Source organism: Cervus canadensis, chromosome 28 (assembly GCF_019320065.1).
Source record: "Cervus canadensis isolate Bull #8, Minnesota chromosome 28, ASM1932006v1, whole genome shotgun sequence".
Taxonomy (NCBI): domain Eukaryota; kingdom Metazoa; phylum Chordata; class Mammalia; order Artiodactyla; family Cervidae; genus Cervus; species Cervus canadensis.
In genome coordinates this window covers 41,140,301-41,157,221 of record NC_057413.1, presented here as the reverse complement: position 1 = coordinate 41,157,221, position 16,921 = coordinate 41,140,301, and the positions used below count along the sequence as shown (strand labels likewise).

At 38.2% G+C, this 16,921-nt stretch overlaps 2 protein-coding genes across 4 annotated transcripts in view; one reads left to right on the top strand and one right to left on the bottom strand.

Moving 5' to 3' along the window:
* Nucleotides 1–16,921, top strand: part of FKBP5 (FKBP prolyl isomerase 5) — a 115,750-nt gene that overhangs the window by 17,079 nt on the left and 81,750 nt on the right. The gene's annotated exons all lie outside the window — the stretch shown is intronic.
* The window catches only part of LOC122430093 (60S ribosomal protein L23a-like), a 72,906-nt gene continuing 66,574 nt past the window's right edge, over nucleotides 10,590–16,921 (bottom strand). The window contains exons 3-4 of one of the 2 annotated variants that reach the window (XM_043450894.1): nucleotides 12,955–13,045; nucleotides 10,590–11,060 (exon numbers count right to left, since the gene is read on the bottom strand). In XM_043450894.1, the coding sequence (XP_043306829.1) occupies nucleotides 10,590–11,060; nucleotides 12,955–13,045 (562 nt within the window). Of the gene's footprint in view, nucleotides 11,061–12,009; nucleotides 12,031–12,954; nucleotides 13,046–16,921 lie in introns of those variants that run through there. The other variant, XM_043450895.1, reaches the window with a different exon arrangement.

The following is a 16,921-nucleotide window of genomic DNA, read 5'->3' as shown; positions in this document are numbered from 1 at the left end:
CATGGACTCTAACACGCCAGACTTCCCTGTCCATCAGCAACTCCCGGAACTTGCTCAAACTCATGTCCGTTGAGTCAGTGATGCCATCCAACCATCTTATCCTCAGTCGTCCCTTTCTCTTCCTGCCTTCAATCTTTCCCAGCATCAGGGTCTTTTCCAGTGAGTCAGTTCTTCGCATCAGGTGGTCACAGTATTGGAGTTTCAACTTCAGCATCAGTCCTTCCAAAGAATATTCAGGACTGATTTCGTTTAGGATTGACTGGTTTGATCTCCTTACAGTCCAAGGGACTCTCAAGGGTCTTCTCCAACACCACAGTTCAAAAGCATCAGTTTTTCTGTGCTCAGGTTTCTTTATAGTCCACCTCTCACATCCATATATGACTACTGGAAAAACCATAGCTTTGACTTGACGGACCTTTGTTGGCAGAATAATGTCTCTGCTTTTTTTTAATATGCTGTCTAGGTTGGTCATAACTTTTCTTCCAAGGAGCAAGTGTCTTTTAATTTCATGGCTGCAGTCACCATCTGTAGTGATTCTGGAGCCCAATAAAGTAAGTCTGTCACTGTTTCCATTGTTTCTGCATCTATTTTTTCTGCATCTATTTGCCATGAAGTGATGGGACCAGATGCCATGATCTTAGTTTTCTGAATGTTGAGTTTTAAGCCAACTTTTTCACTCTCCTCTTTCACTTTCATCAAGAGGCTCTTTAGTTCTTCTTCACTTTCTGCCATAAGGGTGGTGTCATCTGCATATCTGAGGTTATTGATATTTCTCCCAGCAATCTTGATTCCAGCTTGTGCTTCATCCAGCCCAGCATTTTGCATGATGTACTCTGCATATAAGTTAAATAAGCAGGGTGGCAATGTACAGCCTTAACGTACTCCTTTCCCGATTTTGAACCAGTCTATTGATTCCATGTCCAGTTCTAACTGTTGCTTCTTGACCTGCATACAGATTTCTCAGGAGGCAGGTTAGGTGGTCTGGTATTCCCATCTCTTTAAGGATTTTCCACAGTTTGTTGTGATCCACACAGTCAAAGGCTTTGGTGTAGTCAATAAAGCAGAAGCAGATGTTTTTCTGGAACTTCCTTGCCTTTTTGATGATCCAACAGATCTTGGCAATTTGATCTCTGGTTCCTCTGACTTCTCTAAATCCAGCTTGAACATCTGGAAGTTCACAGTTCACATACTGCTGAAGCCTGGCTTGGGGAATTTTGAGCATTACTTTGCTAGCATGTGAGATGAGTGCAATTATGCGATAGTTTGAACATTCTTTAGCATTGCCTTTCTTAGGGATTGGAATGAAAACGGCCCTTTTCCAGTCCTGTGGCCACTGCTGTTTTCCCAATTTTCTGGTATATTGAGTGCAGCACTTTAATAGCATCATCTTTTAGGATTTGAAATAGCTCAACTGGAATTCCGTTACCTCCATGAGTTTTGTTTGTAGCAATGCTTCCTAAGGCCTGCTTGACTTCATGTTCCAGGATGTCTGGCTCTAGGTAAGTGATCACACCATTGTTGCTATCTGGGTCATGAAGATCTTTTTTGTATAATTCTTCTGTGTATTCTTACCACTTTTTATAGATGTTGGAAAATTCCCCCTTAAAGATAGTATACTGCTTTGCATTCATTAAGGACATGAGGTGTTCTTTTCTGATAACTACATGCTTTCATTTTGTGGGTTAGAAGAGTTCAACTTTTGAAAATGAATCCTCCTCCTGGTAATATGAGTGGTTCAGTAGATGGATTAAACCAAATATTCCCATTGCCTGACATAAGTAGTTGAAGTCAAGTGGAAAATGGTAGCCTGTACTTTCTACAGTCTTAGAGTATACATTACAATGATCCAGATGTGAAAGATCAAAATGTTGGTTTTCAAAGGTTATGTCTCCTTGGGATGTTTAAGCTCAACATTTACAAGTGACCGTCTGAAAGGATGGAAGGCCCTGAGCATTGGTTTGAGAAGTTTGGTTTCATTGTTCTCCAGAGTGATTTTAAGTCCTTGAACTGGGGCGTGTGCTGTGTGAGAGAGGTTTGCTGGTGGTATGTACTGAATGAATAGAAGGGAGTGAGTAGGCTGGCGGGCTGTGGTGAGTCAGGAAGGAACGGAAGAAAACCCAGAATGTGGTGATAGCTGTGGAATTGAAAAGACAGTAGGAAACAATGGACAGTTGGTGGTCCTGTGGATTACGTGGAGGAAAATGAAGGTTCTGACGTTGTAGGAGAACAGCCAGACAGTACAGATGATGAAGTAAACAGGGAAGGAGCCAATTTTGAAAAAGTTGATTTTCCTTTTAAAAAAATAAAAGTAAAGCTATAAAAAGGTTCTAAAGTATCTATAGTCAGGCAATTCAGGAGAGATTAAAAAACTGGAGAAGGGAAGAGGGCGAAATTAGCTAGATCTGGAAGTCATCGGCAGGTAAAGTTGGAATTAAGAGTGGATGAGTTTTGGGAAAAAAAAAAAAAGAGTGGATGAGTTCTGGAATGAAGTGGTTGACAGGGGAAAAGCTGTTGATTGAAAGCTACATTTTGAAACGAGGTACTTGCAGTGATGGGCTTCCCAGGTGGCTCAGTGGGGAAGAATCCGCCTGCCAATGCAGGAGATGTGGGTTTGATCCCTGGATGGGGAAGATCCCCTGGAGAAGGAAATGGCAACCCACTTTTGTATTCTTGCCTGGGAAATTCCATGGACAGAGGAGCCTGCTGGTCTCCAGTCCGGGAGTTGCAAAAGAGTCGGACACGACTTAGTGACTAAACAACTGCAGTAATAGGAGATGGGATGATGAAAAGAGCAATCAAGAAAAGTCAGTAGTCTGAGAAACAAGAAAAGAATCAGGAGAAATCTTACTGGGAACTCACCTTTTTTTTTAACGGCCTTATTTTTTTAATTTAATTAATTTTTGGGTGCACTGCAAGCCATGTGGGATCTTAGTCTCAGAGCAGGGATCAAACCCCCGCCCCTGCATTGGAAATGTGGAGTCTTACCACTGCTACCTGGGGAGTCCCTCACCTTCATTTTTTTGCTCTACATGTGATTTTGTGTTTACTGGATGTTTTCCAGGTAGCTACCATGTTCTTCCTTTGGTGTAGTACCTCAGAAAATTTTCTTGTGTGTATTTTAAAGTTGGAGTTAGTTTTATTCCAGAAGTTGACTATTACACTTGAAAAAAGGTCTTGGAAAAGTAGTTTTGGTGTCATGTGCTATGCTCCTTCTTTGTGTAGTTTCATAAAATCTTTTCATTTTGTTTTAATATCTGTGGGTCCAACACAAGAAAAAAAAAAGCCAGCTTATTACTGACTAGATACAGTCCAGATACCTTGTGCATTTTAACTGATCATTTAAAAAATGTTTCTTGGCTTTGGAAACTCAGCTAATAACAAATGATAAGAATGAGTATCCTTTTTTTAGCAGAACATAGTGTGAATTTAGAGTGTACTGTCCTGTTGCTTGTCAGGATGGAGCCTAGTCACAGGAAATAATCTAGAGTCAAAGCCAGGGACCTGTGACTTCACCAGAGTCAGTAGGTGAAATGGTTCAAATGCAGGCTCAAGAGTCATCCTGTCTGGCTCCATCGCACATGAGCAGTATTACGCCCCTGAATTTCACCATCTGGACATGCTAATAATAGTTCCTATATCAGGGTGATTAAGAGGATCCATCCTGGAACTTACATTCTAGTAATGAGAGACTGGAAATTTTCAAATAAATACATGTGCCAGGTGGTAAGTGAAGGAAAATAATGGTAGGATTGATTGTCATTGTTTCTTGCTCTTTTATATTGGGTAATAGGGAGGGTCTGCCTGATAAGAAAGTGTTTGAACAGAGCCTTGCTGGAAGTGAGGAGGCAAACCAGAGACCAGTGAGGAAGCTGATCTGGGGCAAGAGTTTCAGGTGGAGGGGACAGCAAGTGCAGAAACCCTGAGGGGCGGCATATTGAAGGTGCAGCAAGAAGGCCAGAATCACAAAGGCAGAGCGAGAGGAGGGGCCACAGGAAATAATCTATCTCTGAAAGATAGCCACCGACCAGCATGTGGGTTTTTTCCCCTTTATTCTTATCATTTTTTAAAGCCTTTGCTGGAGTTCAGCTGCTTGACAGTGTTAGTTTCCGCTGTCCAGCAGAGTTAATCAGCTGTGCCTGTGCACACGCCCTCCTTTCCAAATCCCCCCGTTCAGGCCCCCACAGCGCACTGAGAGAGTGCCCTGTGCCCTGCGGCGGGTTCTCATCTGTACCTGCTTTATAGATAGCATCGACAGTGTCGATGCTACTTAAAACAGTAGAGTTTTAAGCATAAGAAGGATTTGGCTTTATTCTGTGGGAGATGGGAAGCTGTTGGGAGTATTACCAGAGTTCATTTCTTAAGTCAGTCTGATTGTCACTTCTTTTCTTAAAAATGCTTCAGTTCTCTACTTCCTTTGGAATAAAAGTTCAAATGCTTTCTTCTGGCACACAGGGTCCTTCATAGTCAGGCCTCTGCCCATTTAACATCATCTGCCTCCTTGCCACATGTACCCTCCACTCTGGCCAAATTGGATTACGTGCAGTTCCCCGCCTGGGTCACAGTGATTGGTGTCTCGGTGTTTTTCTGCACGCTGCTTGTCCTGGGAGACTCTCTCCCCCTCAGCTCACGTGGTCATGGCTCTGTTTCAGGGGGGCCTCTTTGTGCTCCCAGAGCGCCCTGTACCTTTTCTCTCACCGCCCCTCCCCTGGCCACTTTGCTGCAGAGTCTTGTGATGTGCTGTGTTCTTCTACCAGCCTTGATTTCGCTCTTGCCACACCCTTGCCAGTTGAAATTTTGCCCATCCTTCAAGAATCAGCTCAAATACTGCCATCTTTTCTCCCCTTTATAAATCTTTATAAACCTGCTCTTATAAATACTTTGTAGCTTTGTTACACTTAATCATAATTATCTTGAATTAAAATGCTTCTCTGCCTTACCTCACACAGAATCCTCGGCTTGACTCATTTTTAGTTTCTGTTGTAGCCCCCAGTATGGTGTCTTACACAGATTTCACATTAAATGGATGCTCAGGGTATGTAGGATTTACATGATAATTAGAAAAACTGTTGGGTTTCAAGCTGATAAGCTATTGGGTTTCAAAAGCAGCACAAATGAACAGTTAAAGTGAGGTGCCTATTAAGAAAACAAATTTATTATAACATAATGTTGATGATGGCATGGTTACTCTGATTCTCTCATATAGTTAGATACTACTGCCAAAAATTAGTGCGCCCCTTTTGATATGTGTAGTTTGGCAGAATGTATTCAGGCATAAATGTCTTTTTTTTTGAGTTGGTGATATGCCTTCTGTAAATCATCTTCAGAAAATAATGCAAACTAGAGTAACAATTACAATAACTACCTCTACCACTAATGTTGAAAGTTTACTGTGTGACAGGCACCATATAAAGCCCTTTACATGCATTACTTTATTTCTCAGAATCCAAAGACGTATAGATGCTAGTAATCTCATGTCATGTATGGGGAAATTGAGGCACAAAGAAGCTAACTGACTTGCTGCTATGGTGTCAAGCCAAAATTCCTACAAACAGAATTCATACCCCTAATTTTATAATGTGATAAAAGCCTAGGCACAAAACTATTCACAGCAGTGTTACATAGGGTAGATAAATTGGAAGCAATGTATATCATTAATTATGGTTCATCCATTCAGTAGATTAATCTTTTAATAGCTTTATTGAAATAAAATTCACATAGCATATTTATCCCTTTAAAGTCTACAAGTCAGTGGTTTCCAGTATATTCAGTTACACAACTGTTACCATTACCCCACTTCAGAACACTTGATCACTCCCAAAGAAATCTCATGCCCATTAGCAGTCACCCCCTTTTCCTGATTACTCAGTAAAACCACCAGTCTATTTTCTGTCTCATAGATTTACCTATTCTGGACATTTCGTATAAATGGAATTGTATAAAATATGGCATTTTGTGCTTGGCCTTCATTTAGCATAATATTTCAAGGTTCATCCATGTTGCAGCATGTTATAGTACTGCATTGCTTTTCATCACTGAATAATATTCTAATGTACGGATATATGACTTTTTATCTATCTAACGGACATTTCTGACTAATGTCTAATGGACATATCCGACTAATGGACATTTGGAGTGTTTCTACTCCTTAGCTATTATGAATATTCATGTCCAGGTTTTCGTGTGGACATATTTTCATTTTTCTTGGAATTGTTGATCAAATGATAACTCTTTTAAATTTTAGAGGAACTCCCAGACTATTTTCCAAAGCAGCTTCGTCCTTTTGCGTTTCTTCTAGCAGCGTATGAGTACTCCACCTTCTTTACATCTTTGACGATACTTGCTGTTATCGGTCTCTTTGCTAATAGCCATCCTTGTGGTTATGGAGTGCTATCTCATTGTGGTTTTGATTTGCATTTCCTTGATGCCTAATGATGTTGAGCATCTTTTAGTGTGCTTGTTTGCTGTTTGTAAATCTTGTCTGGAGAAATGTCTGAACCCTTTGCCCCCTTTTAACTGAGTTATTTTCTATTATTATTATTTTTTTAAAAATATTTATTTATTTGGATGCATCACAGGATCTTTCATTGTGGCACATGGATTCTCTAGTTGTGGTGTGTTGGATCAGTCGCTCCATGGCTTGTGGGATCCTAATTCCCCAACCAGGGATTGAACCTGTGTACCCTGCATTGCAAGGTGGATTCTTAAACTACTGGACCACCAGGGAAGCCCGTTATTTTCTATTATTGAGTTAAAGGAGTTCTTAGTATATTCTAGATACAATCTCATTATCAGATATTTGATTTGCAAAATTTTTCTTTCATCCTGTTGTGTTTTCACTTTCCTGATGGTGTCCTTTGTAGCACAAAGTTTTTAATTTTCATGAAGGCTGATGTATCTTTTTTTTTTTTTTTGCTTTCAGTTTCACGTAAAAAACAGTGCCTAATCCAAGGTCAGTGAAGATTTACTCCTGTGTTTTCTTCAGAGTTTGATAGTTTTAGCTCTTATGATGAGGTCCTTGATCCATTTTGAGTTAATTTTTTGTATGCAGTGTGAAGTAGAGTGTCCAACTTCATAATGTTTTGTGTATTGAGATCCAGAACCATTTGTTGAAAAGGCTGGTATTTCTCCTACTGAATTGTCTTGGCACTTTTTTTAGATATCAGTTGACCATAAATGTAAGTTTGTTTATCAGCTCTCAATTCTGTTCTATGATCTATGTGTCTGTCCTCATCTTAGTACCACACTATATTGATTCCTGTCACGTTGTAGTAAGTTTTGGCACCATGAAGTGTGAGTCTTCCCAACTTTGTTCTTTTCAAGGTTGTTTTGACTGTTTTATTCAGTTTTGCTGTGAACCTATAACTGCTGTAAAAAATCTGTTTTTAAAAAATGACTCCTAAATTATGATGTTGGGATTATGGTGATTTCTTTCCTCCTTCATTTCCTAAACTTGCTGTAACATATAACTATATTATATTTATAATTAAAAAAATTTTAGTTTATGGTTTGGCTAATAGAATACTTTTTTTTTTTTTTTTTTTTTAACTCAACAGGCAACTCTTAGCTTTGTAGCTAAAAACCAGAGTAACCTAACTTTCCAGGAAGAATGTATGAAGGTGAAGAGCTGGGGCATAAGGTTACGGTTAGAATGAGCCAGACTCAGATTTAACACTCAGCTCCATGAATGCGCCTTTCTGTCTCCAGTCAGTTTCCCGTCAGTTCCTTCTTTGCCATCTCACTCTCCATTAAAAGCCTTCCCTCTCACCTTAACTAAGACTTTCCTCCAAATATTTAGGTGAAATTTTTGGAATCTGGCTAGTCTGTATAATTGCCATCTATAAATGGAATGAATGATGATTGAGTAGCATTAGGGCAGGGAGCCAGATAATGCAGTCTCAGCTGCATAAGTCACTTTGATGGAAGTTGATTTTGAGAAATGGGCAGGGGGAAGTCATCCAAGCAGAGTTCTTTACTGACTTCTCTGCCCTTTTGTTCCTTCAACTCTTTGTGTCTGTGTATGTTGTTTTCTTGGGAAATCATGGTGAGGGTAGAAATCTGCAGGTGGCGCTAGGCCTAGTTAAAAGTTTAAATAGGCGCACAGAGAAGCGAGCCTGTGACTGCCTCAGTGACAGACTGCTTTTCCTGCGGTGTTTGTCAGTGCCGCTACAGAGTGTGTGTCTTCTAAATAGTCTGGGGACTTTCTTTCCAGTTGAAGCAGTGTTAAAATCTCAGTATATTGAAATACTTGATAGGTTTGTGTATCATAAGTGTCCATTTGAAGTTTGTTTCAAAACAAAAGCAAGTTTTACAGACCTGCTAAGAACTATTAATACCAGTGTCAACCACAGGCCAAATTTTTGTAGTATTAAGACTTTGAAATATTAAGATGATTTGCACTGTATTTTTTAGTTGAATTAATAAGGGGATTTTTAACCCGGATTTTTAAAAGTTGTGTTATATTTATTAATTGCATTTAGAAATGTAAAATCATACTTTTTTATTCTCGTAAGGCTTAAACTTCTTACATATGTTAAAGAAAAATGAGATACTGAAGTTTTCTGAAGGTTTTCAGAAATATTTGCAAAGCCATAGCTTTGACACTGTTTTAAAATCAAATACCTGCCATTTTAGGAGAGAGATGTCTTACTGCCAGTTATAGGTTTTGGCTTTTGTATTGTTATGGAAAAACTATATCCTTCAGATTTCAGACTGTAAAATTTAGTTCTAAATAATTCCTATTTTATAAAATACTTTCTCCCCGTTTGAAGTTCCGTTCATACTTCTCATGTCTCCCTTTATCTTGCTTAAAAATATACCTGCGGGCTTGTGCTTCTGGCCAACATAGAATAACAGAAATTGGATTTACTCTCTTGGCTGTAATCACATAACTAACAAACAAAACCCCCAGAAAAAAATATATGAAGTTTCAAACACTGAACAACTGGCAGCAAAGGACAATAATTCCCAAGAAAACAGAAACAGATGAAGTCTACAGTTATCGTAGCTTACTGCCTGGAGAGAGTTTCCAGGCTGCAGCATAAGAAGGGAGAACCCAGCCTCAGCCCAGCAGTCTCTCTAGTAGAGGAGACAAAGCTGGAGGTACGGGAGGCTATAGTCTGGAGAAGAGAGAGCCCAAAAAGAAAACTTAAAAGGTCTGCAGAGTGTTCCCCCTTAAGCTTTCAGATGAATAATAATTAGTGCATATGTTGTAAGGAAGCTACCTAAAGCCAGGAACCACCTGAAGAGAGTAGAGGGAGTAATCCCTGATTCTTTTTCAAGGTTAAAGTAGTATGCATTACCACCAGCCAAAGGGAATAAACCTTCTAAGTCACAGGACATTGGGTAGTGTACTCAGAAAGGTATTGCCCCAGCAGTAGTGCTAAACTATAGACTGCCCTCATCCCTTCTAACAAAGCTTAAAAATAGACCTCAAAAGGATCAAACTGTTTCTGACTTGCTTCACTCTATATAATATGCTCTAGGTTCATCCACCTCATTAGGACTGACTCAAAAAGTTCTCAGAAACCAACACAAGATTGTAAAGCAATTACTTCGAATAAAAAAATCAGTCGTTGTTGACACCATTTTGAAAAAAAAGGATCAAGCTATTTACAAGTAATTTAACTGCACCCCAGAACAAAGCTCAAAATGTATAGTTATACAAAAATTAGCAGTCTGTTGTCCAAAAGATAACAAATAACAAGTGTTGGTGAGGATATGGAGAAAAGGGAACCCTTGTGCAACTGTTGGTGGGAATGTAGACTGGTACAGCCAGGGTGTGGAGATTCTTCTAAAAATTAAAATAGAACTACTGTGTGATCTAGCAGTTCCACTCCTGGATATTTATCCAAAGAAAACAAAGTACTAATTAGAAAAGATACATGTAACCATATGTGCTCATTGCAGCATTATTTACAATAGCCAAGATATGAAAGCAACTTAATTACCCATCAACAGAGGAAAGGATATAGCAGATGTGATATCTTTATATAGTTGTTAAGTCAGACAGAAAGATTAATAATGTGTGATTTCACTTACATGTGAAATTCAAAACACAAAACCAATGAACAAACATAACAGAAAGAGAGAACAAACAGTTGATTGCCAGAGGGGAGGGGAATAAGGGAAAGAAAGAAATAGGTCAGAGAAATTAAGAAGTACAAACTTCTTGTTGCCAAAAAAAAAGTCAAGGGTCTGAAATGTAGTGTGGGGAATATAGTCAGTAACTATGCATATCTTTGGTAACTTGTTTTGATTAGACTTACTGTGGTGATCATTAGACTTACTGTGATTATCATTTTGAAATATACAGAAATACTGAACCACTATGTTGTTTAATGGAACTAACATAGTGTTGTAGGTCAATTATAATTCAAAAACAAATTCATAGGAACGGAGACCAGATTTGTGGTTACCAGAGGCAGGGGCAGGAGAAGGGGAAATTGGGTGAAGGCAGTCAAAAGATACAAACTCCCAGTTAAAAGGTAAATAAGTACTAGGATATAATGCACAACATGATACATATAATTTTTGTTCTTCTTTTACATAGTGAAAACTTTTGTATTTGGAATTAGCCAGCTGGACTCAGTTTAGATGATCCCAATTTTTTTGGCAACATCCAAAGCATCATAGTCAGGAGCCAGTAGAACATATGCCTTCTTCTCTCCATCAGGCCTGATTAGAGGACTGACCTTAGCCACGTCAGTGTCATAGAGCTTCTCCACAGCCTGTTTAATCTGGTGCTTGTTGGCCTTGACATCCACAGTGAATACCAGTGTGTTGTCGTCTTCTATTTGCTTCATGGCTGACTCGGTGATGAGAGGGAATTTGATGACGGCAGAGTGGTCAACTTTGTTTCTCCTGGGGGCGCTCTTCCGAGGATATTTGGGCTGCCTCCTGAGCTGCAGTGTTTTGGGCCGCCGGAAGGTGGCTGACGTCTGGATCTTCTTTTTCTTGTGGCTGTGGACACCTTTCAACACTGCTTTCTTGGCCTTCAAAGCCTTTGCTTTGGCTTCAGCTTTAGGAGGGGCAGGGACTTCCTTCTTCGCCTTCGGCGCCATCTTCATGAAAAGGGATACATATAATTAACACTGCTCTGTGTTATATAGGAAAGTTGTTAAGAGAGTAAATACTGAGTTCTCATTGCAACGGAATTTCTATTTAATTTTGTATCTGTATGAGATGATGGCTGTTCACTAAAATTGTGATTATTAAAAAAAAAAAATTGTGATTATTTCATAATGTACGTAAGTCAAATCATATGCTGTACAGCTTCAACTTACACAGTGCTCGAAGTCAATTATATCTCAACAAACTAGAGGGAAAAAAAGATAGTGCCAAGGTAAGATTCACATTTGGTCTCCAATCAAAAGCATCAGACTTGGAAGGAAGCAGTCCTTGAGGAGAAAAATAAAAAATTAGAAGCAGATCCAGAAATGACACAGGTGATAGAATTAGTGGACAAAAACATTATTTTTGTGCACTAATATCTAGCACTGTATTATTTGAAGGTGTATAGCATATGGTTTGACTTACATACATCTTAAAATGGCCACAATAAGTTTAGTGAACAGTCATCATCTCATATAACTGAATAAGTAGAATTAGTTATGATTTAGAACAGTTAAACTATTATCAACCAACTGACTAAACTGACATTTATATGACATCCTACCCAATACAAGCAGAGTACATATTTTGTCCAGTTGCACAAAAGAACATTTACCAACACATTTTGGTCCATAAAATAATATCAATAAATTTAAAATTACTTAAATCATAAAAGGTATGTTATCTAACTGAAAGGGAATTAAATTTACAGTCAACAATAGAAAGATACCTGGAAAACTTCTAAATATTTAGAAACTAACTGATTTTTAAGAAGCTCATGAGTCAAAGGAACAAAAGATGAATTTTGAAAGCATTTTGTACTGAATGAAAACACAATATATCAAAATTTGTGGGATGTAGCTAATGTAATGCTCAGGGGAAAATTCACTAAATACCTACATTAGAAAAAGTCAAGATGAGCAAATCATTGTCCTCAGCTTCTACCTTAAGAAACGAGAAGAGAAAATCAGACGCATAGTAAGCAGAAGAAACGAACTAAAGATCAAAGCCAGAACCATGAAATAGAAAAACAGAAAGTTAATGAAATCAAAGGCTGGTTCTTTGAGAAGACCAATAAAAGTGATAAACCTCTATCCTGTTGGATTAGGAAAAAGAGAAGACACAAGTTACCAGTATCAGGAATGAAAGAGTCAGCAAAGCTGCAGATATTGTAGTCTTTAAAAGGCTATGTAAAAGAAGGATATGAATTACTTTATGTCAGTACATTAGACACTTAAATGAAGTGGATAAATTTCTTGAAAGACACAAAGTACCAGTGCTCATTCAGGAAAATATGAATAGCCTGAATAATCTTAACGTCTGTTAAAGAAATTGAATTCCTCAAAAGAAAACTCTGGGCCCAGATGACTTCCCTGATGAATTCCAGCAAATATTTTTGGAGGTCATAATACAAAATTTACACTAATTGTTCCATTAAGTTGGAGAGAATCCTTCTCAACTCATTCTACAACAATTGTATTGTCCTAATACTAAAACCAAATACACTACAAGAAAAAGTTACAGACCAGTATCCTTCCTGGACACAGTTGCACAACTCTTAACAAAATTTTAGCAAATACACTCCAACTACATATAAAAAGATAAAAAAATACAGTGACCAAGTGAGATTTGTCACAGGAATTCAAGGTTGGTTTGACATTTCAAAATCAATTATCATGTACCATGTCAGTAAAGTAAAAACACCATATGATCAATTCAATAGATGCAAAAAAAAGCATTTAACAAAATCCATCATTAAAAACTCAACAAATTAGGGAAAGAAGGAAACTTTCTCAGTCTGATAAAGGACATCCATGAAAAACTAGTATCTGAAATCATACTTACCACTGAAAGGCTGAATCCTTCCCTTCCAATGTCAGGAACAAGGCATGATGTCCACCGTGAGTTACAACTTCTATTCAGGATTGTACTTGAACTTACAGCCAGCGCAATCAAATAAGAACAATAAAAGGCAATCAGATTGGAATAGAAGAAGTAAAACAACTTTTTATCACAGATGGCATGATTGCCTATGATTTCTTTAAAAAGAAAAAAAGCTACTAGAAGTAAGTGCACTTAGCAAAGTGGCCGCCTTGATGGATCACACCCTGTGGCAAAGAGACTCGCGTCATTCAGTGCAGTTCTGAGCCGTGCCCTACAGGGGCATCCGAGACAGATGAGTAAGAGGAAGAGTTCTGAATCTACTCCAAACGTTCTTTGGAAGGACTTGCTGAAGCTCCAGTACTTTGGCCACCTGATGTGAAGAGCTGACTCATTGGAAAAGACCCTGATGCTGGGAAAGATTGAAGGCAGGATGAGAAGAGGGAGCAGAGGATAAGATGGTTAGATAGCATCACCAATTCAATGGATATGAATTTGAGAAAATTCCCAGAGATAGTAGAGGGCAGAGGAGCCTGGTGTGCTACAATCCTTGGGGTCACAGAGTTGGACATGACTTAGCAACTGAACACCAACAAGCAAAATTGCAGGATACAAGAGCAATACAGAAAAGTCAACTGTATTCTATATACTAGGAAACGGACAGCCAGAAGTTGAAATTTTAAAAGAATACCATTTGTAGTAAAATTTGAAATACTAAGTACCTAAGGATAAATTTCCTAAAAGATATGTAAGATCTCTCCACTGGAATCTATTAAATATTACTGAGAGGAATTAAGGAAAACTCAGATAAATGAAGATATACTGTATTCAAGGATTGGAAGGCTCAATATTGTCAGTTTTCTCTAAAGGTATAGATTCAGTGCAACCTCAGTCAAATTCAGCTGGCAATGTGTAGAGAGTGTCAAGTTGGTTTTAAAGTTTATATGATAATGCAAATGTCCTAGGATAGAAGAGGGCTTCCCTTGTGGCTCAGCTGGTAAAGAATCTGCCTGCAATGCAGGAGACCCTGGTTCAGTTCCTGGGTTGGGAAGTTTCCCTGGAATAGGGAAAGGCTACCCACTCCAGTATTCTGGCCTGGAGAATTCCATGGACTGTACAGTCCATGGGGTTGCAAAGAGTCGGACACGACTGAGTGGCTTTCACTTCACTTAGAAAAGAAGAATAGAGAGGACTTAAAACCATCTGATTTCTGAAACTTACTATAGCTACAATAATATTGTGATATTGATGTAAAGATACGTAGACCCTGGAACAGAAAATATGGTCAGTTTTTGAGTACAGTGCCAAATCAATTAAATAGAAAAATGGTTAGTCTTTTCAACAAATGGTAGGGGAATAACTTGATATTCATATACAAAAAACTAAATCCACACCTTATTCCATACCTTATATATAAAAGTTAATTCAAAATTGATCATAGACCTAAATGTAAGGTCCAAATGAATAAAATTTTTAGAAGAAAATATTTTGGGTTTGGTAAAGATTTTTAAGGTACAACACCAAAAGCATGATTTATAAAGGAAGAAAAAGATAAATTGGACTGTATCAATTAAGAACATCTCTTTGAAAGCCACCTTCAAGGGAATAAAAGGACAGGTCACAGACTGGGAGAAAATATTCACAGATCACATCTGATTAAACATTTATATTCAGATTATATAAGGAACTCTCAGAACTTAAGAAAATTAAGTCAAAAATAGGCAAAAGATTTGGACAGTTCACCAAAGAAGATACACAGATGGCAAGTCAGCCCATGAAAAGATGATCAACACCGTTACTCATTAGGAAAATGCAGATTAAAATCACGATAAGATACCACTATGTACATGTTAGAATGCCTTCAGTTAAAAAGGCCTACAGTTCTAAGTGTTAGTGAGGATGTGGAGCAGCTGAAACTTTTACACACTTCTGTACAAAATGGTACATCTACTTTGGAAAGCAGTTTGCCACTTTCTTAAAGACCTAAAATGTACACCTGCTCTGTGATTTAGCCTTTCCACACCTAGGCATTTATTTAAGAGAAATGAATGCATATGACCACATAAAGATTTGTACCCAAATATTCATAGCAGCTTTATTTGTAGTAGGCAAAACTTGAAAACAGTCCAGGTGTGCGTCAGCAGCAGACATTGTGCCCTGTCTCATAAAATGGAATACTACACAGCAGTAAAAAGGAGCGAACTACTGATACTGCAACAATGTGTTTTATTCTCTATTAAAGTAAGAGAAAGAATTCAGGGGGAAAAAAGACATTCTGTTTATGTGAAATTATATAAAATAGAAACTATTCAGAAAGCAAATCAGAGATTGCTCTGATGTGAGCCAAAGAGAAGTGAATCATAAAAAGATACAAAGAAAATTTGTGGCTGACAAATGTATCCATTATGTTGATTGCAATGATGGCTTTATGAATACATATATGTATGTCAAAACTTAAAAACTGTATATTCTTTAAATATATGCAGTTTATTGTCAACTCTGTTAAAAAAATTTTGTGTGTTCAACATTTGGGGATAGCAAGCTGCTTGAATTTCAGAATCAGATAAGGGACTCAGTTTTTAAACTAATTTTTCAGTGATTAAGTTTGAGGTGAGAAAACATGCACTGTATTTATCAAGTTTGCTTATAATTTTTAACTTATTACAAAATTGAGAAACTGAATAAATGTTCCAATTTGGGCTTTCTGAAATTCTGAAGAATTTTTTATAATAATGATGTATCAAATGTTAGATTTAATTGTGTTATCAGATTAGAACATTGTAATCCAGCTGGATGATAAATGAGAGAGAGGAAGGAATGTTGAAAGAATGCTGTGTAAGATGACAGAAGTCAACAGAATTCTAGGCTTGGGAGACATTCTTATTATCTTGTTTAGATGACTAGGCATCTAAGGTAGATAGAAGAGTAAAGACCCCTCCAAAAATGCCCACATCCTAACTCCTGAAATTTATTAATATATTACCTTACAGAGTAGAAGGGACTTCGCAGATATGATCAAGGTTAAAAGTTTGAGGTGGGGAAGTTTTCCTGGATTATCCAGGTGAGCCCAGCATAATCATTCTTAAGCATAATGATTCTTAAGAAAGCAGAGAAACTTCCCCGTCTGGGGCCAGAGGGAGATGGTGACTGTAGCAGGATGATCAGAGAGAAAATGATGTTGCTGGCTTTGGAAATGGAGGAAGTGGGCCATAAGCCTGCTTATATAACTTATATGCAGAGTACATCATAAGAAATGCCAGGCTGGATGAAGCACAGCTGGAATCAAGATTGCCAGGAAAAATATCAATAACCTCAGATATGCAGATGACACTGCCCTTATGGCAGAAAGTGAAGAAGAACTAAAGAGACTCTTGATGAAAGTGAAAGAGGAGAGTGAAAAAGTTGGCTTAAAGCTCAACATTCAGAAAACTAAGATCATGGCATCTGGTCCCATCACTTCATGGCAAATAGATGGGGAAACAGTGGCTGACTTTATTTTTCTGGGCTCCAAAATCACTGCCGATGGTGATTGCAGCCATGAAATTGAAAGACGCTTGCTGCTTGGAAGAAAAGCTGTGACCAAACTAGACAGCATGTTGAAAAGCAGAGACATTACTTTGCCGACAAAGGTCCGTCCAGTCAAAAGCTATGGTTTTTCCAGTAGTCATGTATGGATGTGAGACTTGGACTGTAAAGAAAACTGAGCGCCGAAGATTTGATGCTTTTGAACTGTGGTGTTGGAGAAGACTCTTGAGAGTCCCTTGGACTGCAGGGAGATCAAACCAGTCACTCCTAAAGGAAATCAGTCCTGAATATTGATTGGAAGGACTGATGCTGAAGCTCCAATTCTTTGGCCACCTGATGTGAAGAACTGACTCATTGGAAAAGACCCTGATGCTGGGAAAGATTGAAGGAGGGAGGAGAAGGGGAT